The 20,319-nt window shown below is 46.9% G+C and overlaps 7 protein-coding genes across 7 annotated transcripts; 4 read left to right on the top strand and 3 right to left on the bottom strand.

Annotated features, from left to right (window-relative positions):
* Positions 1-372: 372 nt before the first annotated feature.
* Positions 373-906, top strand: ARB_07810 (uncharacterized protein; the record flags this gene model as incomplete). The annotated part of the gene is made up of 1 exon (XM_003014044.1): positions 373-906. One exon carries the CDS (start codon positions 373-375, stop codon positions 904-906), a length of 534 nt encoding a protein of 177 aa, XP_003014090.1.
* A 488-nt stretch (positions 907-1,394) lies between these two features.
* On the bottom strand, positions 1,395-2,351 carry ARB_07811 (uncharacterized protein; the record flags this gene model as incomplete). Its single annotated transcript, XM_003014045.1, has 1 exon — positions 1,395-2,351. One exon carries the CDS (start codon positions 2,349-2,351, stop codon positions 1,395-1,397), a length of 957 nt encoding a protein of 318 aa, XP_003014091.1.
* Positions 2,352-2,940: 589 nt separating this feature from the next.
* ARB_07812 (uncharacterized protein) lies at positions 2,941-3,918 on the top strand (the record flags this gene model as incomplete). The annotated part of the gene is made up of 4 exons (XM_003014046.1): positions 2,941-2,970; positions 3,041-3,275; positions 3,340-3,643; positions 3,732-3,918. 4 exons carry the CDS (start codon positions 2,941-2,943, stop codon positions 3,916-3,918), a joined length of 756 nt encoding a protein of 251 aa, XP_003014092.1.
* A 475-nt stretch (positions 3,919-4,393) lies between these two features.
* ARB_07813 (uncharacterized protein) lies at positions 4,394-6,772 on the top strand (the record flags this gene model as incomplete). Its single annotated transcript, XM_003014047.1, has 4 exons — positions 4,394-4,522; positions 4,593-4,653; positions 4,718-6,581; positions 6,646-6,772. 4 exons carry the CDS (start codon positions 4,394-4,396, stop codon positions 6,770-6,772), a joined length of 2,181 nt encoding a protein of 726 aa, XP_003014093.1.
* A 1,250-nt stretch (positions 6,773-8,022) lies between these two features.
* On the top strand, positions 8,023-9,820 carry ARB_07814 (uncharacterized protein; the record flags this gene model as incomplete). Its single annotated transcript, XM_003014048.1, has 4 exons — positions 8,023-8,226; positions 8,256-8,435; positions 8,500-8,842; positions 8,907-9,820. 4 exons carry the CDS (start codon positions 8,023-8,025, stop codon positions 9,818-9,820), a joined length of 1,641 nt encoding a protein of 546 aa, XP_003014094.1.
* Positions 9,821-12,201: 2,381 nt separating this feature from the next.
* ARB_07815 (uncharacterized protein) lies at positions 12,202-12,918 on the bottom strand (the record flags this gene model as incomplete). The annotated part of the gene is made up of 1 exon (XM_003014049.1): positions 12,202-12,918. The coding sequence occupies one exon, from the start codon at positions 12,916-12,918 to the stop codon at positions 12,202-12,204; it is 717 nt and encodes a 238-aa protein (XP_003014095.1).
* Positions 12,919-18,423: 5,505 nt separating this feature from the next.
* Positions 18,424-19,925, bottom strand: ARB_07816 (uncharacterized protein; the record flags this gene model as incomplete). The annotated part of the gene is made up of 3 exons (XM_003014050.1): positions 18,424-19,113; positions 19,196-19,328; positions 19,369-19,925. 3 exons carry the CDS (start codon positions 19,923-19,925, stop codon positions 18,424-18,426), a joined length of 1,380 nt encoding a protein of 459 aa, XP_003014096.1.
* Positions 19,926-20,319: the final 394 nt, after the last annotated feature.

Below are 20,319 nucleotides of genomic sequence, written 5' to 3' on the forward strand. Positions count from 1 at the left end.
TCAACTTCACCGCAGCAGGCAGATAAAAACAGCTCGCCTGGCCATGTAGTAACCCCAGTGAATCAAGATAGGTTTCCCTCCCGCTCTTCGGAAGACTTTTGTCACTCTGCATGCTCCTCCGCTGTATGTAAAAATCTTGCTTGGATGTCCGGCACATCGCACGGCTTTTCGGCGTTAAGCGTGCCGTTTTTGCCGAGGAAGGAGCGGTCCCGCGCTAGCCAATAGTATCACTTTATGAGCATTGCTTATTAAGCATCATCGTTATGGGCGTGGGGTTTGTCCAACTTCCCGGTTGCTCTCCATATCCCTAAGCAGCATGCCAGCGGTGTATCAATTTGAGACTTAGTGACTCCGAAGTGATCAATATCCGTCATGTCGAATTTGAATCCTGGGTTAAGCGAACGATTTCTCAACCTGAAAGACAAGCGCCCCATTGAGGTATGGGAGGAATTATGGCAGGAAGAAAAGACCCCCTGGGATAGAGGAGTACACAATCCAGCTCTGGAGGACACCCTAGAACAAAAGTCCGACATTTTAGGGAATGCTATTATAAAGATTGAAGGCGAAGAAAAAAGGCGGAAGAAGGCTCTTGTGCCTGGGTGTGGTAGAGGCGTAGACTGCTTTCTACTTGCATCATTTGGATATGACGCCTATGGTCTGGAATATAGCACCACAGCCCTGGAGGAGTGCCAGAAGGAGGCAGAAAAGTATGGAGATTTAGTGAAGCCAAGAGACGAAGAAATCGGAAGTGGAAAGGTTGTGTTCTTGCAGGGAGATTTCTTCAAGAGCGATTGGGTAGAGAAAGCTGGGTTGGAAGAAGGTTGTTTTGATCTCATTTATGACTATACTGTGAGCTGCCTCCGTGATTATGAAGATTGCTTTTGGACAACGACTGACGGCAAGTGACTTTGTTCTGTTCCTCGCACGTCATAACAGTTTTTCTGCGCCCTCAACCCTCTCTTGCGTCCAGGATGGGCTCTCCGACACTCGCAGCTCCTTGGACGATCCCCACAAGGCTATCTGATATGCCTTGAGTTTCCGACAACGAAGGATCCCACTTTAGGAGGTCCGCCGTTTGCCTCCACCCCAGAGGCGTATCTAGAACACTTGAGCAAACCTGGTGAAGACATCCCTTATGATGACAAGGGCAATGTTCAGGCCGGTTTGTCCAGCAAAACGGGAGATAACGGCTTGGTTCGTGTGGCACATTGGCACCCGGAACGGACTCATGAAGTCGGCAAGGATTCAGATGGTACCGTAAGGGATTGGGTCTCTATATGGTGCCACAAGTGAAACGCGAGTACTCGCAAGCAGCACAACCGGCCATTCGGCCCCTCTTTGTACGTACCTGGGTAGTTGATAAGCATATTTTGCTACTATCTCACTAAGCATGCTCAAGCGGAGCTGTGAGATAGGGCATTGTAATGCTCCCCAAGTCCATATGTATGCCGATAGTACGCCAACCATATATCCTTTGTTTTAGATTCGTTAATTTCGCCATCTGGTAGGAACTTTTCGATGCGTCCGTCTCCTTGAACGACATTTACCCGCACTTTATAGGCACGTGCAATGGCATGCAGTTCTAGCTGACCTCCCCATTCTGCCGTTGATTTTATTTTTCGAGCGTAATCTTCAATTGATTCTTCCAGGAATGGAGCAAAATCATTGGCATTGGAGAGTATAAAATCAGCCGTTGTAGCTCGAACGCCCTTGTAGCCATTAGTTTTCATCGCATCGGTTAACACTGATTCTGATTGTTCTGGGCTCAGACAAATCCCATTTTCTGTCAATTGCCACGCCACTGCAGAATACAAACAATGCCCATCTGGTGCGATGTCCCTCTCTTTCAGCTTTAAACGCGCAAAGGCTTCCTCCATAGCCTTACGTTCATTAGCACGTTTGTCGGTCTGGTTTGCCGCTTCAATTGTAGCATTGTTAATCTCTGCCTCACGCTCGGCTGCGCGTCTTGCCAAACGTGCTTTTTGGCGATTGCCTCGTTTTGGACCAGGACCTCTCTCGGTTGTGCTGGTCACGGGGGCAGACGGGTTAACTGGAGGCACAGAGCAAACTGTTGTCCCATTGGTATTGAATTCCTCAGACTCTTCAGCCTGGCCATTATTCTCGATATTCAGCTCATTCATCTGATTGATTGTGTCTGCATCTCCGACGTCTACCTCCCCATTGAGTTGAGATATTTCGGCCTGCTGTCTATCTAGGAGCTGCCTCTGCAAACTCTCACATTCATCATTGATGCCTTTACGCGTCTTCTTCGTTGCCGACTTTTTCTTCTGTGTTATCCGTGACTGGAGGTCCCTTTGCTCTTTCCTGTGACGAGCTTGCAGCTCCTCCATCCTGGGCTTATGAACTTGGATCGAGATGAAATGAAATGTACGGGTATTAAATCCGAAATAGTAAATAGATAGTATGATTGCTTTCCGATGAATATTTAAGGTAGTAGTCTTTGTTATAGCGTTGATTGTGCTTGGTCTTGACGTCTTGTCAACAGCCCACCTCAGCAAAAACCCGACACTTCTCTCAAAAAATGGACGCTTATGTAAATAATATGGGTTTGTCGGTATGTCACGTGATATGAACTGGTTAGGTGGCGACTTTATTGCTCTTCTATTAGTTCATTGGACAACATTTGGAGGAAGGTTCACAGTAGCAGCCAATGACCTTGCAGGTCGGTTCCTTTAAACTTCAGGGGTATTATATTTCCGTAACCTTGTTACTTAGCTGAGTAACCCGGCTGGACCGCAGAGGATAATGCATTCGGACCAATAGTGTAAAACATGGAAGTTGCCTCGGCACCTTTTGAGGACAACCGGCAGCCAGCTTTGGGCAGGTCTGTATAAGAACCGAGATTTCCTCAAAATCTACTATTCGAATGACATAGAGTGCATTCGATAAAACCGATAGAGATCAAAAAGCTCTTCCAAAATGGACGCTGCATCCCTCTTCGATGTTAAAGTTCGTTCTCCCCCTCCCTTCCGGCCGTATTTCCAGCTGTGATTGTCTTGATTCTAATAAAAATGTGTAGGGTAAAGTTGTGCTGGTCACAGGGGGTGCCAAAGGAATTGGTCGTATGATCTCCGAGGGATATGTTGTGAATGGCGCAACTGTGTATATCACTGCTCGAGATATCAAGACTTGCGAGGCAGTCTGTCAAGAGTTGAACGCGCTTGGAAAAGGCAAGGCATATGCCATCCAAGCCGACCTATACAAAGAAGAGGACTGCAAGAAACTCGCCGAAGAGTTTGGAAAGCGCGAATCTAGTACGCTCTCCGCAGGCTGTCTGTATTTACTCGTTAATAACAAGGATAACTAACGTCGGTTTAGAGCTCAATATCCTCGTCAACAACGCGGGCTCCAATTGGGGTGCTCCTTACGACGAATATCCATCATCTGCATGGACTCGTGTCCTTACTCTGAACCTTCACCGTGTGTTCAATGTCACGCAACTTTTCACTCCGTTCCTTGAAAAGGGAGCTGGTGAACTGGACCCAGCGAGGATAATAAACATTGGAAGCGTTGATGGATTACGAGTTCCAGCACTGGAGACATTTGCCTACAGTGCCAGTAAAGCTGGTCTCCACCACCTAAGTAGGGTTCTAGCTAACCATTTAGGAAGAAGGAATATCACGTATGTCCCCTATCTGTTACAGTGAAAGGCTCTTTTGCTAATGTTGAGAGGGCAGATCAAACACTCTTGCTTGCGGTCCATTCCAAAGCAAGATGATGAAGGCAACCCTAGACAAGTTCCAAGAGGTGATTGAAGCTGGGATCCCACTTGGGCGTATAGGCACTCCTCAGGATGTTGCTGGTGCTTGTCTTTTCTTGAGCAGCCGTGCTGGAGCATACATCAACGGCGCTACCATCACAGTAGATGGCGGAAGCGTCATTGGATCGAAGCTATAATAGAGACATACCACACGCATGCACTCCGCAATCTAATTATCTAGCCATATAATTACTATATTTTATATGAAGTAGTGTAAGCTGCATATATAATGCTGCATTGTGTTGAGATATCTTTTACCTTTGGGGTAAATGTACACGTGCTCTGACATAAGCATGAGCCGCCCTTTTGCCACCTGCGTGGGCCTTCAGCGTCATAGCTAAGTTGGCAGGTTTTGATGGGGTGAAGGATCGTGTTGATATTTGGAGCCGTCAATACGTACGTCTTTTTGTCATTCCTCTGCGCTGAAAGGGTTGATAGGAATGAGAGGATAGGCCAGGTTTGAGCGCCGCATCTCGTCGTCTAACTAACGAAACAGCCGAAGTTGAACTAGTCGTCTTGGCAGATTGGTGCTTGACGTCTAGTTAGCTAGCTAAATACGTGCTCGAACCTCATTATTTCTTCATATCACCATCACTGCAGCTACACTGGATAATGAGCACGTCAGGCGGGCAACATAAGCGGCACTCCTCTGATGGTGTCGACCCTTTTTCCCATCCCGATATCTACTATGGCGAAAAGCAAGGAGCCAAGAAGGTTAACCATAGGAGAGCATTCTCATCTGTAGGTTACAACTACTTCCTGATTGTCCTGATATACTGAGAGCATTTAATAATGAATGTGTGGCCACTAGACTTTGAAAAGATTCAACGCTGAAGATTTAGAGCACTTAGTTGCTCGTAGAGGTAGCCATGGTAAGCTGGTACTGGCTTCATGTCGCTTGATTGCCCAAACACTGATTGTGCCCACATCGACTAGACGAACATTCATACTCACGCAAATTCCTTATCGATGTCGAACCAACCCTGCAAGCCCTCCTTGAGAGGGAAGATACAGATAACAATATGCAGATTACCATAGAGGACGCTGGTCCCAAGGTTCTTCACGTTGGCACAGCGGCATCCTCTGGGTTTAGGAAATCAGATCTAAGAGGGACCTACATGCTTTCCAACCTACTTCAAGAGCTTACAATAGCAAAGGACTACGGTAGAAAACAAATAGTCCTCGACGAACAACGCCTGAATGAGAATCCCGTGAATCGACTTTCCCGTTTAATCCAAAACTCGTTCTGGAAAGCTTTGACCCGCCGAATCGACGGGTCTAATATCGAAATCGTGGGAAGAGATCCTAAGGACTGGACCGACGATCCAAGACCACGCATTTATGTGCCAGCCGGTGCACCCGAGCAGTATGAGTACTATAACAAAATTGCTGAATCCCAACCTGGGCTCCGGTTGGACGTCCAGCTTCTCCCGAGTGGAGAAATCACCCCTGAATACGTGAGAGACCTGAACAGTAAACCGGGGTTGTTAGCACTGGCCATGGAAGAATATGTGGATCCGGATACAGGAGAGAAAGACCTTCGAGGGGTCCCATACATTGTCCCCGGTGGACGCTTCAATGAGCTATACGGTTGGGACAGTTACATGGAGTCCCTAGGTTTACTGGTGACGGAACATGTCGAACTAGCCAGAGACATGGTCGTTAACTTCTGCTTTTGTATCAAGCATTATGGGAAGATCCTTAACGCCAACCGATCATATTACCTATGCCGCTCCCAGCCTCCATTCCTGACTGATATGGCACTGAGGGTGTATGATCGAATCAAATCGCAGCCTGGAGCAACGGACTTTCTCAGGGAAGCCATTTTGGCAGCCATCAAGGAATATCACAGTGTTTGGGTGTCCGAACCACGACTTGATCCGAAGACAGGATTGTCCAGATACCGGCCTTCTGGTATCGGAGTACCACCCGAGACAGAGCCAACCCATTTTTATCATATACTCCTACCTTATGCAAAAAAGCACGGAGTTACATTTGATGAGTTTGTCAAGGCATACAACAGTGGAGAAATTAAATGCGCTGAGCTAGACGAATATTTTTTGCATGACCGAGCAGTAAGAGAATCGGGTCACGACACATCCTATCGACTTGAAAATGTGTGCGCCAATCTTGCAACAATCGACTTGAACTGCCTGCTATACAAGTACGAAATGGACATTGCACGTGTTCTGCGTGATCATTTCAAAGACAAACTGTACATTCCCTCTGAATTCCGAACCCCCGAAACAGAATCCAGGGAGTATGAAAGCTCATCCTTATGGGATCGTCGTGCAAGGAGAAGGAGGGCAGCAATTGATAAGTACATGTGGAATGAAGAAAAAGGGATGTACTTTGACTATGATACCGTCAAGGAACAGATCACCAATTACGAGAGTGCCACGACATTTTGGTCAATGTGGGCAGGTGTCGCGAACCCACGGCAAGCGGCCGTCCTTGTTAGCAAGGCTTTACCAAAGTTCCAAGCTTATGGTGGCCTTGTATCGGGCACTGAGGAATCTAGGGGTAAAGTTGGTATCGATCGGCCAAACCGCCAATGGGATTACCCCTATGGATGGGCACCGCAGCAAATACTTGCGTGGACTGGGCTTATGCGATATGGTTATCAAGAAGAGGCGGAAGAATTGGCGTATAAATGGTTGTTCATGGTCACAAAGGCCTTTGTCGACTTCAACGGCACCGTCGTTGAAAAATACGACGTTACTCGTCCTATAGACCCTCACAAAGTCGATGCAGAGTACGGAAATCAAGGCATTGATTTCAAAGGGGTATCGAGGGAAGGGTGAGTAACAATATCTAGAAATAAATATCGTCTCAGGCAATTTTCTGACAGTTTTCTACTTTAGTTTCGGATGGGTCAATGCGAGCTACGTGTATGGACTTCAATTTTTGAATGCCCATATGAGACGAGCCTTGGGCGCATGCACTCCGTACCAAACGTTCAAGGAAGCGACCACTGCCGTGAACTTCTAGAGATATCATTCCACGGGCCTGGAGCACTAGATGAAAAAGATGTGTTTGTTACTTTCCTGTGTCAGATGTTATGCTTCCAGCTCTATTACTAGGGCTAATTAGGATGATCGTAACAAGAGCAGGAAAGCTGGATACTCGACATGAATTCCACTCCTTTTCACTCTGGAGAATATTTCCCCCTTTTTTACGTATTTGTATATTGGGACACTGTGTTCTTGTGTGTGAAATTCCCGACTACTATTCAACTCCATCTATTCCGTAGTTTTGAAATCTCTTGGGGCGCCGTGACCTGTCTGCCGATATCTCCACAGTATCAGCAAGCGTTGACCTACCACTAGGCAGTTGGGCCAGCCCGGATACCAATTTTGAATGTCCAACGGAAGACACCCGCGACTGACGAACCACTGGCCGCTGTACTGCACCATAGCCACCAACACATCAGCCGAGGCATATCCATATTCCCCGGCCATCTTATCAGATCCGTCTCGTCTCCTGTGTCACCTCCAGACTTTGGTTATTCGGCCAGCTTCCGCCGGGGATTTTCCACAGGTCAGGTGACGCGCCTTTCATGTGAGTAGCGCGCGTTGATTGGCTGCTCGGATGCTGGCCGAACTCACATGCGAACTCCTTGAACGTCATCTCTCTCCATTCAAGACATTTACAGAGCAGATTCAGAGCCTGATGCTCATTCAATACTTTGGATAAGTAACCTCATATCTAGCAGAAGCCAACAGGCTGTGTTTCCTTAGGTAAACCGGCGGAAGGTTCTCCCGATATCAGATTTCGGAAGCCTATATCCACACATGTTTTTTAACTCTCGATGGCGCACGAGAAATATGGATATTCCACGAGCAGTCTGGACTTTCCACTACTCTTAATTGCCGAGTGGGCCAACTCGATGTTTCCTCCTTAGCTCCAAGGCCGCCCATGCTTTTCGGACCCTGGCCGTTGTTGATGGGAAGGCGTCGAAGCTCTCCTATTGACGTTTATGCCTCGGCGGAACTGGATACTCTGATACTAACTGGAGACACCTTGAGGCCTTTCTTTGGTTGACTCACAAGGCAAATGAAGATAAAATAAAGCGATGCACCCACCCGGGCCAGCTTGACTCGTCTCTTCCTTTCCTTCTTTGACTCAGAATCAATTTCGGGAGTTCTTGTGCCGCCGTACACATAATTTGCTATTGAACCTATCCATCCATCTCACTACCATAATATTTGAGTGGTTTTATCTATATATAGCCTTTCAACATGTCATTCGTTGAACAAGAGGAACAGAAGTTCCTGCAAGACGTTGAACAAGTCAAGAACTGGTGGAAAGATTCAAGATGGCGATACACCAAACGTCCATTCACCGCAGAGCAAATTGTTGCCAAAAGGGGTACCTTGACAATTGATTACCCATCAAATGCACAGAGCAAGAAGTTGTGGAAGATCCTGGAAGGTAGATTTGCGGTATGAAACCTATACTTCATATTGACTAGTCAACCCCGCTAACTCTCGTGAAGAACAAAGATGCAAGTTTTACTTATGGTTGCCTGGAACCAACCATGCTCACCCAGATGGTGAAATATTTAGACACTGTCTATGTTTCTGGTTGGCAGAGCTCATCAACTGCCTCCTCAACAGATGAGCCTTCTCCCGACCTTGCTGACTACCCAATGGTAAGTACCATTTCAAATACCAATGCTCAAGGGCCTAGGCTTATACACTATTATTTAAAAACAGAATACTGTGCCGAACAAGGTCAACCAGCTTTTCCTAGCTCAACTGTTCCATGACAGAAAACAGAGAGAGGAACGTCTCCGCGCCCCCAAGGAACAGCGCAACAGCCTACCGAACATTGATTATCTCCGTCCGATTATTGCTGACGCAGACACTGGCCATGGTGGTCTGACCGCTGTCATGAAGCTCACAAAACTATTTATTGAGCGCGGGGCTGCTGGAATTCATATTGAGGATCAAGCCCCTGGTACGAAGAAGTGCGGACATATGGCTGGAAAGGTTCTTGTCCCAATCAGTGAGCATATCAACCGACTTGTAGCCATTCGAGCTCAAGCTGATATCATGGGTACGTTACGAATTTCAAGTGACTTGTTACATATATCTAAATCCGTTGCTAATGTGAATGGTAGGGACTGACCTTCTGGCTATCGCGCGAACCGACTCCGAGGCGGCAACCTTAATTACTAGCACTATTGATCCCCGGGATCATGCTTTCATTGTTGGATCCACCAACTCTAGCATTGAGCCTCTTAATGATCTGATGGTTGCTGCAGAGCAGGCGGGCAAGAACGGTGCCGAGCTTCAACAAATTGAGGACGAGTGGACCAGCAAGGCTGGGTTGAAACGTTTCCAAGACGCAGCCATTGACCAAATAAATGCTTCCCCTTCCATCTCTAACAAAAAGGCTGCTATTGACAAATTCCTTGCTGATATAAAGGGAAAGAGCAACTCTGAAGCTCGTGCTATCGCCAAACAGTTGACTGGTTCTGACATCTACTGGAATTGGGATTCGCCACGAACTAGAGAAGGATTTTACAGATACCAAGGTGGATGCGAGTGTGCCATTAACCGTGCCGTTGCATATGGCCCATTCGCTGATCTCATTTGGATGGAGAGCAAACTTCCTGACTACGCGCAAGCCAAAGAATTCGCCGAAGGTGTACATGCTGTCTGGCCCGAGCAGAAACTTGCATACAACCTCTCGCCTTCCTTCAACTGGAAGACAGCTATGCCCCGCGACGAGCAAGAGACTTATATCCGTCGTCTGGGAGAGCTTGGCTACAGCTGGCAGTTCATCACCCTTGCTGGTCTACACACCACTGCCCTGATATCTGACCAATTTGCCAAGGCATACGCTAAGCAAGGGATGCGTGCATACGGAGAGATGGTTCAGGAGCCGGAGATGGATAACAAGGTCGACGTTGTCACCCACCAGAAATGGAGTGGTGCAAATTACGTGGATGAACTATTAAAGATGGTTACCGGTGGCATCAGTAGCACTAGTGCCATGGGTAAGGGCGTTACTGAGGAGCAGTTCAAGTAGACTAAATTTCCTTTCTTGACCTGATTGATATAGATATTGAGATACTTGTATAATGATCACCTTTTATTTTGTCTATTTATTCATTCATCCGCTTATTGGGCCCCTTCTCGGGTTCTTCGGCTCTTTATCCTCTAGGGGACGATGCAAGGCTTGACGAGCCGGGGAGTTAGGAATGCGAAAACGGCGTTGGTGGTTGCAGGGGCAAAACGCATGAGGTTCATAAATGCCTCGAGTTCCAATTCAGAAGTATCGCAGCATTAGCCTATATGCTCTCGTAGCAACCAATTCCGCGATGTTAGAAATGCAAACAGATTTTCCGTGAATTAAGCCAATTACTATGGGTAAATGCGATTCTCTACGGTGGAATGAAACCTGCGTCGAATGCATCAAACTGTAAACTGCATACATATCCTACCTCCCTAGCGACAACGTTATTAGTATATTGAACTTTGCAGGTTACTCAAGCCTGCTCCGAACTGTACTAGCCAGAGTGATGGTATTGGGCTCTATATTTCCATCATTTTCTGTTTTCTTAAGCCATTTTTGGAAATTGGCTACAATTTTCCAAGTGGTTATTGTCGAAGCATTGTTTCAGCTCGAAAAAGCAAGCAGACAGCGCGTGTGTTGGTATTTGCAGTGGCATGTAGAATTTGGTCAATATCTCAGGAAGTCGCACAAGCCCAGTCCAACGTTTCGGCATCTGAATATGATTTAGGGGAAACAACGGATTCTGATCTTCCTACTCCGATCCATGGACGGAGTTCGGTTTTCAACTCGCCCAATCATTCGGCGTGGCACCACGCCTAGCTGATGGAGATAATTTTCATTCCATGTCAACGCCACACAGACTGACATGGGTTAAATCCCTAGAGTGTAGTTCCCCAAACAATATCCCCGCACGGTGCTTGTGGTGCCTTTATAGGCACATCAGACGCTGTCAAATTATCATCCAAAGATAAGGATAAAGAGCGGTTTTGGGGGGAACAAACGGAATTTAGTTATTTATTCCTTGAACCGTTGGTCTTCTGTCACGTATTGATAAGCCCCAGCATGGCTAGGCCCTCCACTGCCTGCCTATTCCATGTCGGAGTCCAGGGTGAATAGGGATTTATGGAGGTAGAATAGTTACTCCTCCAATGGCTTGCGAAACATGTGAGATAACCCATACATAATGTACTGTAGGCTGTAGGATGTAGGTTGTACGATGTCCAAAATACACCAGGGCTGCGGCGAGAAGAGAGATTGCTGAGCCTTGCAACAAGCAAGGTTCATCTGTGGAACAAAAATTAAAATAAAATAAAAATAAAAATAAGGTTAGTTAGATCACGAGTATTCTGCCAAGACTTAGCTCTTTTATCTTGTTAACTCGTTAGTTGGTGATATAATTAGTAACAATGAACTAGTTAGTAAACAGCCAAATACGAAGCAGACTTGGAATACTTTTAAGAGAGGGATGCTTTAAAATGCAGGCATACCAGTCAGATTCAGGAAAGTCAAGTAGTATGTTAAGCAAAAACGCCTTTGGATGTCGCATGCCCAGGCGAAGTGAAGTGCTCCTCTATATATGCATAGAATGGAAATAGAATATAAAAGTATACATAACCCGAAGATGCCAATTAGAAATACCCAAAGACATTTCCAAAAAAAACCAAAAATATGTATATGTTCATGAAGAGAAGTCGTTAAAGGCGTAAAAAATCATTGTGTGGGAAAGAGGTGTGAAAAGAATAAGAAGTAGAATAGAGAAGAAGAGAAGAAGAAGCAGAAGCAGAAAAAAAGTGCAGAGTCTCAGGGAAGCGTAGAATCAAAGCAAGCCAACCCAAGCTAAAAGAAAACAAGGTACATCCAAACAAAGGGACGGAAATCGGAGAGGGGAACAATAAACAAATGCGAAATACTTCAAACTCCCTAACCCCAGTACCAGAGGGGAGCAGAAGATGCACTGGGTCTTCATCCAAGGGACCCAAGCAACGAATTGAATATATATAAATAATATAAAACTCATCGTTTTATCAAGATTTATAAGATGAGATAAAGTTGGCCTTGCGTGAGGGGAGAGGAATTGAGGTAGTCCGCGCTCAAATAGGCTTGGAATAGAAACAGAAATGGGATAAGGTCTGACCGAATAGTATGCTATCATTCGGCCAATTTGACTTGGGTCGGAAGCGGGTTTTCTGGATAGTGAAAGAGACTGTTGGGTATCTTGGAATAGAGTTAAGGAAGAAATTGGGAACTTTTGAGCCAAATTCACCCGGCGAGCGAAATCAACTATGCCCAATCAACTATTGGTTGGATTGACTCCGAGGGTGGGAGCAAGTTTACATCGCAAGGATAGCCATGTGTTTCAGGCCAAGTCATATGAAGATTGCACTGCAGGTCTGTTAGTAAGTTTTATACGTGATAATTTTATATTTTGGATGGGAAGAGGTATCACCTACTGTGCGTGTGCTATCACTGTCGCCTGGGAGAGTAACCAGTGGTGAAGCTTGTGCTACTGTAGAACCCACCGCTTGAAAACCGCCGAAACTCGAGTCATAGGACAGTGAGTTTCCCATAATAGTTGGATCGGCCATGGGCTCATGAAAGATACCAATACCTGTAATATGCGATGTGCTGAAGGGGAAATGGGCCCCGTGGCTGCTATCGGAAGAAGGAGATCGGGAGCACTCTGGAGAAGAGAAGAGGCTTGACTCGTCACCTGCGGAATATGGGACACTGGAGCATCCAATGGATGGGTCGGATGCCCTTCTAAAGCTAGTCCAGTATGGTGGTGAAAGAAGTTGGGTGTTCAAGTATGGAGAATGCGTGGCTTGAAGTGAGTGTAATTCGGGGGTGACTGGGGGAATTTGAGCAGAGTTTGGAACCGAATGAGGCACTGGAACGGAAGGAGAGGATATTGGTATAGCATCAGAGGCATCAGATATTTGGCTAATTCGTCTTTTGTGACCGATGGTTGGCTTAGTGGAAAGGGCATCTTGTTCACTGTCCAGGCTGATGTTAGTATCTCTTTCTCCACTATCAGCTCGGTGTGGAATCATACTGTTTCTCCTTGTGACGTGAGAGAAGGTCGGATCGGTGGAAGCCTTTCCCACATCCATTGATGGTACAGACGAAAGTTGCCTGTGGATTATGGTTCAACTCATGGCGGCTATAAAAACGAAGAATCTTAGTATTAAGCTCTTGATCGGTTTGCGCATAGGCTCCGTATAAATAATCTAAACAGGGCGAGAGATATATACCGTCTATGTTCGGCTCTTGTGAATACCTGAAAGGAAAGAAAAGAAAGAGTATTAATAAGGAAATGTCTAGAAACAAAGGAGCAAGGAAACAGCCTGCACTATTTTGCGCCTTACCTTTGAACAGCCAGGAAACTGGCAGGCGTGGACTCGTTTGCCCTTCTTTGCTTTGCTAACACGATGGGTAGCAGGAGTGTACGTAACAGGCATGGTAACATTGACATTGCCTCGGCGCTGAGATTTGGGGGCGCATTTGCGGGTAGTCATGGTAGAGGACATGCCGACAGTCCCCTCCGAGTGACTTCGATAAAGTTTCATGGGAGTAGGGCGGTGCACACTGAGATTTGGCGAGCAATAACCAACGAAGGGGGTGCTGTCAACCGGAGAGACCATTGTGGGAGTAAGTAGAGGAGTGTGCGGCGTGAGTGGCACGGTCAGCGGCGTCAAGGCGGGGACTGAGCAAGGGACCGCTTCGATATATGGACTGGACCACGACAAAGTGGAATCCATAGTAGCTGCTGTTGCTGGAGAGTCCATCGTTCAAAAGAAAGGAATATCGAAATGGAGGAGAGTCGGCGGCGAAGAGATGTCAAGCATTTAAGAAGCAAGAAGCTTGAGGATGGCAGCAGCGGTGATGATTGAGACCGGAAGTGGGATGGCTGTAGGGGAGTGAAGAATCCGTTGAAGTCTAGAGGAGCCATGACGAACTAAATAAAAGAGACCTGAGGGTCCCTATTATATATCCAGATGCAGTCAAGGTGCGCACGAACGGCTATGTCTTGCTGTGGTTTCGCGTCTGCTCTGCGTTAGATGTCGATTCTCAGGATGCAAGGTAAAGTTGCAAATAATACCCCAGTCGGACCTAAAACCTTAGCGTCAGAAAAAAAGCAAAATGATGGTTAAGACGGCCTTGAAAAAAGAAATAAATGTGAGCAAATGAGCCAAGGTGGATCAAAAATAGAAGCTAAGTACACAAATTAACCCGTGATGGGTGGGCAGTGTGGCTGCTGGCGCTGTGACGACCAGGAAAGATGCAGGCGCCGGGGTCAGGGGTTGATGCATACTCGCGCCGACCCTTTCGCCTCTCTTCTCCCCTTCCACCCTTCTTTACCTGGCTTGTCGCAGGTGTGTGAGCGTGTACGTACAGAACTAAAACGATCTTGAAACACTCATCACAGGCGCTGGCGGCTGGAACAGTTATCCTGGGCCCTTTACTGGCGGGCAGTTATGCAGGGCAGCGCCCCGATGCGCTGTTCCCTGGCCATAGAGCGGCCTTCGAGGGCGGAGCGCAAAGTCCAGAGTAAGGACACCTCTTAGCGCTCTCGAGTGATAGTCATGAGGGTCGGCGGTTAAGTGCACCATTGTCCTATTCTAAGAACTAGAACCACCGTGGTAGATGATATCGCCGCTGTTGACGTCGTCGTCGTCGCCAGAACGTTTGACGTTGAAGAGTTGAAGTCAGAAGAAGGCCAGCTGCTTACTCATTCACTTTTCACGTGATGGTTAAGCATGGATGGATGGATGGTTATCTCCGACCAAATTCCCGCGAGGTTGTGTTGTGAGGTGCACAGCACCGACACCGCTACGTCTTCGCGGCATCGCCATGGAGTATAGAGGGCAAGGTGACGAGCTTGCAGTCTCTGTATCAGGTCTAAACGCCCGACGTTATGCAGACAAAGACATCTCGCTGGCAAGTTTCACGTCCAGGTACCTGCTCAATGTGTCCACCACAACCAACATTTAACCCAGCATTCCGAGTGGTCGGTACGCCGCCCAGGTCTTCATAACATCCGCCCAGCCCCCGTCTGCCAATGAGAACCAGTCTTGTATCCTAAATCAGGAACAAAAATAACCCAAAGAGCAAAACAAAATACAAGAAAATGACGACTAATTAGGCTGCTCATTGCACCCTACCAAAAACTTAGTTGGATTATTCGGGGTTCTGAAACTAAGAATAACAACATGCAGCCGACTAAGGCACCTGCAGGATCCCGAGCAAGCGGACAGCCAGAGGGAACCCCAGGTTTGCCGCCGAATCTGCAACCACTTTCACACTCACTCTCACGCACAAAATCTTCCCCAACTTCAAAGTACCCAACCGCCAGGTCGCCGTGTTTCATCCATTCTCAGATAACCAAGTTTTGTATCACTAGCCGCCCATCTATCAAGCAGTGATTGATCTCTCTTCCCGGGAGAGGCCTGAGGTCGGCCACTCTATCCACTTTTCTTCTTTTTCTTTTTTACTTTTCCCTCCCCTTTCACCTCTTGTCACCGATAGGTCCCTCCACTGTCGGCCCGTCCGTCCCAACAGGCACGAACGAACCAACCAACCATCAAGTTTGAAATGTGGCTTCAGCTTTTGATCGGCTGTTATATCCGAGAAGGAGAACCGCCTTCTCATAACCTATATTCGTATAATGTAGCTTTACACCCGCCAATCGCAAACGCATCACTCTACTCCTACTGAAAGTATCGTGTTGATTAATGCATGTATTCGGCTACTGTTTGCGTGAATTGGCCAAGGCCAGCCATCATGGTTGCTTGCTTACTTACTTATATATCCTGGGTTATCTAGAGCCTGCAAATCCTTCATCATACGCATCCACATGTCAGAGCTCACTAGGTGTCCGGGAACTCGATTCTATGCTTGTCTCAGCAGGGGTGTTGTGGGGCCGCCGCATGCCAACCGCCTTATGTCTGTGCTATCTCCTATCTGATACACTCTATAGTTATAGTTGTTCTACCTAGAATATCATAGAAGCTGAAGAGCGAGGTGAAGTATAATTGTAAATATTTACTATGGTGATGGAGCATGCAAGCTGGAGCTTTCTGCCGATCTAGTGAACTTGACAATGAGACTGATGAATAGTCTCGAGCTATCGTAATGCGTAGTCTCCGTTAGGTTAAGTTTCCCCCTTCGATTAATCATACTCCAGCGTCGCTTACTACACCATATGCCTCGAGCTTCCAGGATTGAGGACGTTTCATGTTTATAGAGGGCGAAGGGCAGACCAAGGCCAAGCATACTACACATTACATACATATAAGCCAGGAAATTCTAGCCGTGCATGAGCTCTGCTCCACCTTAGTGCATAGCTTCCACCCGATGTACCATTATATCGTTTATGTATGTTTCGGAGTCCCTGCTTTCACTCTCTCCATCTCTGTTGTCCATGTTGTGCTCTAAATCAGAGTCCGCAGGCACACCAGGTGTGGCCCCAATCTATGTATATATCCCTGACGTTCAGAGTAGGAGTGCTGCGCAAAAACATGGAGTATGGCCACTGCCAACAGTACGGTTCACAGTAGAGTGGAAAGCCCACCCGGTTAACCGGTCAACACAGCCTCTTGTTCGCACTTTCCTTCGGTGTTTGTTTACTCTGGCCATCAAATGTGGGTAAATTAACTTAAAATAACTTTGCTAATAATAAACAGCCGCTAAGCCAAAAGCAGCCATGCTGAAAGAAGGTTCAATTAGATAAGTGCCATAAGTTCGATAAAAATAGTAACTTAACCCGCTAATAAATGTATGCCAAGCAGAATTAACACGACCTAATTAGTACTATTAATAAATAATACTAATTAGCCTGCTTTACTAATGCATCCTTCGGCTTTTTTGCAAAACAACGATGAAAAATCGATTTCGAGTAGGGTCAGACAAGGGCGATCCTACTCGCGCCGAGGGTCAAGACCGGCCCTCTGCTCGTCAGGGCTGATTCACTTCCCTGCCGTGCACTGGCGGTTGATGCAGACAGGCATTTCAGGTTGTAAAAAATCCCCGTCCAATCACAGCCGCGAAATGCGGAGTCTTAACTGTTGGTTTTGCCCTTCTCCTCCAATAAGTCTCCCTTTCTATCTCTCCTATTCTTGAACGTATGAAGACAAAGCTGCCAGCTGGCCATTACCAGATTACGAACCTCTGATATTCCAGGTCGCTCTGCCGTGGTTTTGCCTATGGTCTCCTTCTTTCGCCAATACAAGAGCGAATCGGGAGACTGAACTGGTCATTTTAATTAAAAAAGACCTTCTACCTATCCCTACTATCCCGGATTTCATCCCTTCCAACATCTTATTTGCTCCGTCAAGCCTGTTTTGATATGCTTCATGTGTTAGGTAGCGAGGTGATCCTGCAGCTAGGGGAATGTACCCTCGACAAACATCCACCCTACATGCTTCGCTACAATTTCCTTATCATCTGGAAGAGGAAGAGCAGAATTTTCACACAAGGCGCGGAAGGTGCGAGCAGCATTTTGGAAGGATCTACTCCATCATGTTACTAATACGACGATCGAACCGGGCTACTTTCAGCTTCGATATGCTTCCATAGGCTGGAAGAAGAGAGGGAAGGGGGAAGGCACCTACTGAGAGTACATAATCAGCCTCTTGTTTCATTAAGCTGCAAGGGGTAGGAAGGCTGTTGTTTCGGCCGTTGTACAGTCCTGTTTGCAGCCTCTACGGTACTCCGTACACAGCTTAGAAATATATAGCAGCTGGTTAATATTCTAGAATGTGTTTTCTAGACAACCAGCGATAACCAGTGATAAATCATAAGACACGTTAGTAAGAGACGATAGTAAGCATGCATATACAACAACAGCTCGAACCCACCCTGGAAAATTTCCCACACAATGTGCTCCTTGGCTGAATAAATGAATGCGTTTGACTCAGGACCATGTCTGGGGTCTAGAATAAGTGACTGTACGGAGTATAACGAGAAAATTGGTTGGGAATCAATTTCAGTCTAACTTACCATATGGCCGCCGCTTTTGACTTTTATATCGGTCCTGTTTCTTGAAAAGTTTAACGCCCCTTAGCATACCACAATAGTCAGGCTTACTAACTATAATACTACAAAAGACAGGTGCGTAAGTTAGGAACCGAGTATAAAATGATTTAAAATGAATTTCTGTCTCGGTCTATAGTTACTATGTTGTTAGACTATACTTTTAAGGGTGATCAAAGCGTTCCTGGGGGTGTTTCATCAAAACTCTAATCTTCGACACCTATGACGATATGCTTGACCAAGACATGGTGTTATTAATCGCAGCACTGACGACTGGCAGCCATACGCTTGAAATTCGAGGTCTGATCGTGACGCGAAGATAACTTGAAGTTCACCCTAGCCGTCAGGAGCAGGAATCCTTAGAGTTAAAGAAAATGCGTGATAAGGCTGGCTGCAGAACAGCGTCTATGACAGAAAGGATCTTTGCGGCATGACCTACAGAAACCACAAGGCTGTGAACAAGAGATAATGTCATGGTCCAAGTGATTATATACGTGCGACAGTATGTATAGTGCGGCCGACAGGGAATGCTTGCCAAGGTGTCTACCGTAACATGGAGCATATGCATTTGCTTGTGGTAACAATCAGTTACGCCCCCTTTCAACATTGCTTGGAACGATCCCAGAACACCATCCGCATCGACTTCGCACAGCACCCGAGGTTTCTTGTTTCAAGTATGTTGCGTTTTCCCGGTCATCGTCACGTTCCTCAACACTAGCCCCAACACGGACTCTCTTCTTGACTTTTTGTTTGACCACACCCCCGATACCTTCGATCTCCTGCCGGAGGTAACCTGGTTCCTCGTCATCCCGACCATCCGAATGCGAAAACGAGCTAGAGTGACGGAGATGCTCGAGGGAGCTCTCATTAGAACTATCCGAACGGGAAAATTCCGAAACCCAGTCTCCGGCTTCACAGTCCACCTCTACCTCGATGTACTCCGCAGCAAGACACCTTTGCTCAAGGCCACACTGCACACCCTGGCCACAGTCTCCATACCCGACCCAGTGACCACCTCCTCCAAGGAATTCATTGTATCTGGTGCGCCATGACCAGACACGCTGGTAAGTGACATCTTCCGCCCTCAAGTGTTGGCCACAGGGACGACAGTACCAAGCATTGGTATCACAGGTGCATATATGTAGACCGGAAGTTTGTCCATTTGCGGCAATCCCATTTTTATGGTTGCTCAAGGGCGCTTCGATGCAGGTAGGGCAAATCCGTCGCAAACGGTTTTTCAAGTTTGCCAGTGAAGGAGGCTTGGCCGTGCAGTTCTAAAACAAAAACGACAAGAATGTCAATGAGAGCTCATTAGTGGATATAGCAGCTGTATATAAAAAAGCTGAACAACCATACCCTGCAAACGTATTCATCACAACGCTGGCATTTGTCAACCATGTCTCTGGCACAACGTCCAGATTTCCCCCAAGTAAGGCTGCCGCCCCGGGTAGGAGGCAAACTACCCCATTGGACATTAGATGGGTTTGAGCTAGACTGATTGATTATGCTATCGAGGACCTCGTTCCTACAGCGTAGGGTTTCCTTGACGAGCTGGTTTCGAAAGATAAGGAGCGTAGAGTGGACCTGACGGCATGTCATGGATAATGAATGTAGAGTGGTTAGGTCCACACACCGAGCGAGCATGGTCACTATCCTGTAGAGAAGAACGTAGAGAGAAGCAAGGCATATGGTCAACAATCTTGGACAAGAAATTGCCAGATACCACAGCATTCAAAAAAGGAGGAAATATATAGAGTGAATCAACATATTTCATCCTCAACAACGACAGCAGCAACAGCAGCAACAACAGCAAAAGGTGTGATGTTTTTGCGTACGGGTAGCAGCTTAATGCCATAGATATCATGCCATTCAGACTCGAAGGATCTCTATCCCTCTCGAGCCCAGTTTTATCAACCATCTCCGCCCTGGTACAATCGCCAGTTCGCAGTTGGGACAAGGATGCGGCGAGCATGAACTGACTATCTTTGGTGAGTGGCGGCGGTGGTATTTTCCCTGCCTCGAAGAAGCCGCCAACAGGTTCGCTCAGAGACGCATCTTCGAGCGAATGGTCTATAAACACCACCATGGTTGTGCCATACAGATACCCCTCTAACAGAAGCGGAGCGGGACGTGGGAAAGCTGTAGCTAGAGGTATCCAGTGGAATAGATATCCGGATAGCCGGGGTTAGTGCACAAGCGAAGAATTATGAATTCTAAGACAAGACATAAAAGAGGGCAAGGAGAAAAGAAGATAGGAAAGAGACCGTTAACTACTGAAGAAACATGCTGGCAGGCCGCTTCCCAGCTCGCAAGCACGACGCAAACCAAGCAAGTTAAGTAGAAACTTCACTCGACGTTGATGTGCGGCTAATGCTCATCGGTTAAGACGCCGTCCAGTCACTCTCTCGTCCTTTCTCGCAGTCTTCAAACCCTAAAGTCAGGTGACGCTTAGATAATGGAACCTTATCAGCAGGTGACCC

This window comes from Trichophyton benhamiae (assembly GCF_000151125.1).
Source record: "Trichophyton benhamiae CBS 112371 chromosome Unknown Abenha-G-c-312d04.f1, whole genome shotgun sequence".
In the NCBI taxonomy this organism is placed as follows: domain Eukaryota; kingdom Fungi; phylum Ascomycota; class Eurotiomycetes; order Onygenales; family Arthrodermataceae; genus Trichophyton; species Trichophyton benhamiae.